Consider the following 6,789-nt stretch of genomic DNA (forward strand, 5'->3'; position numbering starts at 1 on the left):
GGGGGGGGGGGACATCGCCTGACTCTGATACCATGATAAAGAAGTGGACCTTGGGCCTAACTCAACCTCAAAAGCTAGCTCATGAGGGGAGGATTGCCCAAGTCCATATAAGGAGACCAATTATTCATCAGTTTTCAATGTGGGATACTTAACACTCCCCCGCACACCCAAGCCTCGTTAACTGTGGGATACTTAACACTCCCCCGCACAACGAAGCCTCATTAACTAGAGCGTGGACAATATAATATGGGGGCCCAACATCGGTGAACAAAGATTTGAGATAGGCCTGGCTCTGATACCATGATAAAGAAATGGACCTTGGACCTAACTCAACCTCAAAAACTAGCTCATGAGGGCATGATTGCCCACACTAGCTCATGTGGGACTCCAACATTTGATTTCTATTGCTGTATATTTGTCCCTTTTAATTCATTTATCGTATTATTTTGTTGTAGTTACTATTCCTTTTACAGTATGCTTTGACGTGCCTTGTGTAATTTTGGTCTTGGTTTCTCCATCCTGGCATTTTATCGAGCTAGCAGAAACAGCCTTTCCACCTCCCAAGATAGGGGTAAGATTTGTATATACTACCCTCCCACACCCTACTTGTGGGACTACACTGGGTATGTTGTTGTTGCTATTGCTGAATTCTGTTTCCCTTGCAGTAGCTACAAGATATTACTTACCTGGTTAGTCAAAGCTCAATGACATGCGAGATCAAAATGATAGAATCAGCGCCAACATTTAGTGCCCTACTAATAGGACAGAAAAGCTAGATGATCACCTTAAACAGATGGTACCTGCACTAAGATTTTATCAGTTCATGTTTCTCGAGTTCTTTTTTCCCCACAATTTTATGCTTATAGCTTAAATATAATTAACTTGTCATGCATACCAACACATTTTGCTTCTTTTGTACATAATACAGAAACAGTATCATAATTTTGACAAGGAAGAACATACCTGAGGTGCACTCCCATCATTAGACCTTTCGTATTTGCTTAAGGTTTCTTGCAGTCTAAGAATCTAGAGAGAAAAAAAATCCATTCAGTCATAAAGAAAGAAAAAGCTCCAGAAGAAACTATCAGGATTAAAATCTATTTGGTCATAAGAACTATACATCCTGAAGAGAGAATAGACCTATCTATATATATCTAGAGATGCACCCTTTCCAAGAAAAGCAGGAAATTCTTAACTTACAATAAATATACTTCTATGTGCTATTAGGTACTTGATTCACCAACTAATAAAACTGAAGCAGCCCAAAGTCCCATTTCTACCCTCTCCCGCCCCTAAAAGCATGGGAAGTGAATTTCCAGTAAGATCTCAGAGGTTTTAATAACTATGTACCTCCTCACTCAAAAAGTGTATATTTTCTTGCTGATATTGCAGCAACGCCATCTGCTGATCTGATAGTCGACCACCATCCTGGTACCTGTAGAACAGAAGGCTCTTAGAGAAATTATCATTTGTCTCATCTAGAAGAAGCAGTAAAACAACTGTCAAGCATTCTTCGATCTCTTCTCAGAAGTCACATTGACATCATAAAAGTACCAATCATGTTGCATTAATGGTTGGTTTGAAAACACAAAAAAGATATTTGAGATTTATTATCTTAGGCCTCTTAGCATCAGTTAATTATCCAAAAGCCTCCCACTTCTTCAACTACCAAATGCTTCGCCATATCAGAGATCAAAATAAATATCCTATTGCAAAGACACAATCAATACTAACTACATCTCAGCGATCAATGAACTGAAACAAAGAAGACAATATTGTCAATATCAATATGTTTGACCCAACTCATTTTGGTCATCCCGACTCATTTTACCCCTTCTTCTAATGCAAAGATCCATCATGATTTACAATTTCCATAAAATACTTCTTTATATTCTTATAGCTTTGATATCACAATTTTTTAACAATTACTACGTTTTACACGGCATACAATCAGACAATGGTTTCCAAGCATGCCCTAAAGGTACAGTACCAGTCACCAAATTATTGGACAAAATGTTTCTCCATAATCAGAATGTAAACCTGAGAAGTACCTCAAACCTTCCAGAGAACTTGATGGTTGAAGTGGAGAATAAAGTGACTTTAAAACATCAGGCTGCGAATCCAATGAATTGTACTGGTGAACGCAACCTGCAGAGAGTAGAAGGTTTAATTGACTTTATTTTGCATCTGTACTTTCTAATAATATACAACAGGTTGGAATTTCAATTAGGCAATTTAAAAGCCAGACAAATTATTTTCACAACTCAAATGCACAGAGGCTTTAAGTTTTAATGTCATTTCTCTAGAATGCAGTTCTGCAGGACTCTTATCTAGGCAGTCAAGGTGTTTGAAAACGATAAAATTTTATCAAGGAAATTGACTCTTGTTAAAAGCAACCCATAAAGGAGGTTACTCACCAATATAGACTGTCATGAAGGAACTAACACATACTACTTCCGCCAGCATGATAATCCTGCAAAAATGAAGCAAGCAAGCTTAAGAAAACATTACAACGAATTAATATATAAACTTCAATACCACTGATGTAGCCCGTGCAACCTCCAATCTGCATGTCACTTAAGGAACAGAAATTTGACCAGATATATATATCCGTGAGGTCCTAATATTTCGAAAATTGTAAAGCCTAGAAGGAGCTTTCACATTGAGCCTGAACCAGCAAAATCTTTTAAGTCTCTCTTCTTCCACACATAATGACAACTTTAAGGATTTAGATGGATTTTTTGGGGGGGAGGTGTAAGTAAGATAATGTTCATGTCCTACATCCATGAAGTTTATTTACTGCCCAAATACAAATGGATATAAAATCCCACTCCACAAATTTGACACTTTTGGTCCTATTTTTTCATGGATTCAACACATATTGATATATCAAATCCACAACTGTTTTCAGTCCATGAAGTGGATATCACTAACCAAAGCGAGAACAGCAGCAGTGAATTTAGAGATATTCAGTTCCTTTACCTTTTTCATGTTAGAACCTGGCAGCCAATACTTAAAGCTCCAATAGAGTCCCATATAAGACTCCTTGAGAGTCTCACTTTCCTCGTTTATAACTTATCTATGGATTGCAAATAAAGTTATTATTCCCTGTCATACTTCCATATTTCAAATTGCTCCACCTAAAAGTTGCAATCCTCAAAACCAACTCTCTGACTTAAAATGCTACCTTGCATAAAAGTGTCTAGCATAATTTAGATTCAACATTTATGTTTTGCTAAATACTACACCTTGATGAAGGAATAATTCACTGAAATTATCCTAGCATAATTTAGATTCAACACAAATTATCCTAAAATTAAGAAGGGAAAAGTTTCCAGGGACCATTTCAGTACTGAAAATTGCTAAATAAATCAATCTTTATGCAAGGAGCTGCACAGAACTAAGAAAATTGATGCAGCCAATTTCTTGGAATGTAAACCTGAGTAGCATAGGCATAGAGAGGATGCTAATATGTGGATCCCAAACCATGACAAGCAGCATCGCAGCGGTTCCTGTAATTCAAGTGTTTCAAATGGCTATCCATGTTAAACAAACAAAAGAAAGATGGTTCTTATTTTTTTAGAAACAATTACGAAAGCAACTTAGAATTAAACTAGTTAGTAGTTACTGAAGTATTATTCAGATCACAGAAGAATTTGACAAAAAACTACAACAGTAAAGCTTTTCTTTAGAAAGAAAAAAATAGTCTAAGCTTGTTTCACGCACATATTATGATCTCATGAATATTATCTTCTAAGCTGAGAGTTCATTATTACTTCTCAGTCAGACTTACTCAGCTTCCCTTTTCCCCACTTTTCCCCACTGGGAGTTGTAGTGGAGGGTTGAGAAGGTCCAAGACCAGATCATCATGCGCAAATTAACAGATACTACATCGAAATTTATTGTAATTCTGGAAGAAAATAGCAGAGATGCAATCCACTTATAGCAGATTAGCTAGCATGCTAGGTGATTTCTTCTCATATGGCTAAGTTTTGGTAGGCAGAGTTAACCGACATTTGTGTAGGTGGGAGGTAGCAAGCACCGGTAGAATAATCGAGGTGTGCACAAGATGGCCCAGACAACACCAATATAAATAAAATAGTTGAATACAAATAGCAAGACTTGTAGGCGATCAATATACAAACTAGAGAACCAGGTAATGCATACCATAGGCGATTGTAGCAAATGGAAGGCGAATAATATGCTTCAGTTTCTGGCTGAAAATATAGTACCCCTACAACATTAAAGTTCATATTATCGCAAACATCAGAAATTGTCGCTTAGCAAACATATGATTTTGAATAACAGGAACACAAAAAAGAAGATGGTCTATCTTGATAGATGAAGTATATCAGTAAAATCTAATTCCCATTTAAGTAGTGCTACCAGCCTACCACAAGTCTCCATTCACCAAAAGAAAGATAACAGGAATCCTGAGAATATTTATCAGAATCTATGTTGCTCGGACTCTTCAAAATGCCCAGCGGGTACGTGTCAGATTCTCCAATAGTTGTGTAATTTTGGAGAATCCAACATGGGTGCAGCATCGAAAGCGAAGAGTTCGCGCAACTTAGATCTGAATTGTTCTACAGAGAAGTTGCCAACTCGCTTAACTGATGTCTGACTTCACCTTTCTTTGTACCCGCAGGATAGAAAGGAGAAGGGAAATAAATAACCAAAGCTTGAAATTCATATGTGACTCAACTCTTCCCTTTCCTTATCAAAATCAGCAATAGAAGCATCTAAGTGCTAAAAAGTACAGTTCATGATTTCCTTGATCCATTTTCAAGGTCCTTATGCCTCCTACATTCCACCGAGATTATGCTCTACCTCTTTTGGGAAACCTTTAGTCCCATACAGTTTGTAAATCAGGTTCTTCTACTGTACTGATCTGTTTCTCCAGCTTACTGGTCCACCACTTTGCACACTCCACAGAATGCCTACTAAGGAAAGACACTTGAATAATATGATTTTTTTGGGCAGTGTAACATCATTAATATGCCGAAGACCACACAAGTAGATGATTTATACCAGTATTATATACAAGGAGAGATTCTTTTCTCTTTTTTTTGATAACTAAGAATATAAAAGGAGACATTTTTAACTCCGTGCTTTCTTCTGTGCACATGTCACACAAGAAGGGAGAGGAAAAGGGCGAGGTATGGATGAGAGTTAAATCCAATGAGGTAATATATTCATTTATATAACTAAGGAAGCTTGAAATTGCCCTTCCAGTGTTATTTTTAACCTCTTTTGCCCAATAACTTTCATCTCAAGCTATATATTGTAACAATAATATTTATCACTAATGGCCATTTCAACAACAAAACCTTGATCACAAGCTAGTTGGGCTTGGTACATATTTTTATCATGAAGTATATAGAAACACTGACCTGTAACCGTATTTTCTTAACTTGATAGACCAAATATTGCTGGAAAATGCCTACAGATATCAAACACCTTTGTTTTAGGCATAGAGCTATAGAGGGAATTCACATGTTGGAAAAATACAATAAAACGCAGGAGATTTAGATCTTAAGATTTGCTGAAAGCATAGAAAAAAAGGCAGAGAATGTGACTTCATAGCGCACCTGTGACAACAAGGAGGCCAACGTTACAACTGCAAAGAAGTGGGAACACTAATCGTTCTATAGGGTGAAATATCCATCTAGCTCCCACTGCCAAAATAGCAAAGCCTGCCTAGAATTCGTCACAATTAGTTCACCTAGTGGCTAAATTTGCATCATTGTCACAGCAACAAAGAATTCATGAACTAATACTTGCCAATAAGAAACAGTAGAAAATACTCCCAATAAGGCTCGTAGGCTTCCTATGACCGGATAGAGGTGCTTCATGCAGTACGTCCACGAACCTACAGTTGAAAAAGTAGCATAACTAGTTATTAGCAAGAAAAGCTGAAGTTTTAAGTCAAAACGAGAATAATGTATTGTTCAGTCTCAGCATTAAACTTGAATAAAGTCATATAATTCTCTAGCAATATCTCTATTTTGCTTACACATGACCTGTATATCATCTTGATTCCTAAGTTCACCACTCCATTCCTTTAATTTATTACATCCCTTAGTGTCTAGGTTCCGACATGAAAGATCGTTAAGAGTACAGTCACTTAGATAATCATAAGGAAATCATTCAATATCTGGATGCCGCTCATAGAAGAGAATCAATCACAAACTAGATGGGAAAGACTATATGAGTCCTCTATATCCATGCTATTCTATTTCGATCCATTTCAACCCAAGTCAATGTTGCACATACCTAGTGGGCGACATCCCGACAAATTGAGTATTGGAGGATTTAACATAGGAAGAAATCACCAACTCCCTTTGTCTCATTTTATGTGGAAAACCTCTCCTTTCTAGTTTGGCCTATAAAGTTCGACACCTTTTGATACAACTCATGGAGAACCACACTCCAAAAGGCTAATAGGCCCGACATCCGCATGGACTTAAGTTTCATACCTTGTAATAGGATTACAACAAACCACTACACTCCACATCCGTCGTCCTCAACGACTATGTGCTAAACCATTTCCAGAACCTGGTCAACACTACAATATCAGCGTCACCATCCAAGGCACGAAGGGCTATGGGTGGCCCCGATACCATTGATACAACTCAGGGAGAACCACACTCCAAAAGGCTAATAAGCCCGGCATCCACATGGACTTAAGTTTCATACGTTGCAATAGGATCATAACAAACCATTACACTCCACATCCATCGTCCTCAACGGCTATGCGCTAGACCATTTCTAGCACAGGGGCAACAA

The 6,789-nt window shown here is 37.5% G+C and overlaps 1 protein-coding gene across 1 annotated transcript in view; it reads right to left on the minus strand.

The window, feature by feature from the left end:
* The window catches only part of LOC107840903 (protein FIP1), a gene marked incomplete at its 5' end in the record, with an annotated part of 8,645 nt that extends 2,773 nt beyond the window's left edge, over window positions 1-5,872 (minus strand). Inside the window, 9 exon segments of the mRNA XM_047404120.1 lie at window positions 964-1,026; window positions 1,351-1,435; window positions 2,052-2,148; window positions 2,418-2,473; window positions 3,440-3,512; window positions 4,168-4,234; window positions 5,394-5,443; window positions 5,592-5,700; window positions 5,785-5,872. Coding sequence (XP_047260076.1) covers window positions 964-1,026; window positions 1,351-1,435; window positions 2,052-2,148; window positions 2,418-2,473; window positions 3,440-3,512; window positions 4,168-4,234; window positions 5,394-5,443; window positions 5,592-5,700; window positions 5,785-5,872 — 688 coding nt within the window.
* Between the last annotated feature and the right edge of the window lie 917 nt (window positions 5,873-6,789).

The sequence above is a fragment of the Capsicum annuum genome, unplaced genomic scaffold, assembly GCF_002878395.1.
Source record: "Capsicum annuum cultivar UCD-10X-F1 unplaced genomic scaffold, UCD10Xv1.1 ctg5235, whole genome shotgun sequence".
NCBI lineage: Eukaryota > Viridiplantae > Streptophyta > Magnoliopsida > Solanales > Solanaceae > Capsicum > Capsicum annuum.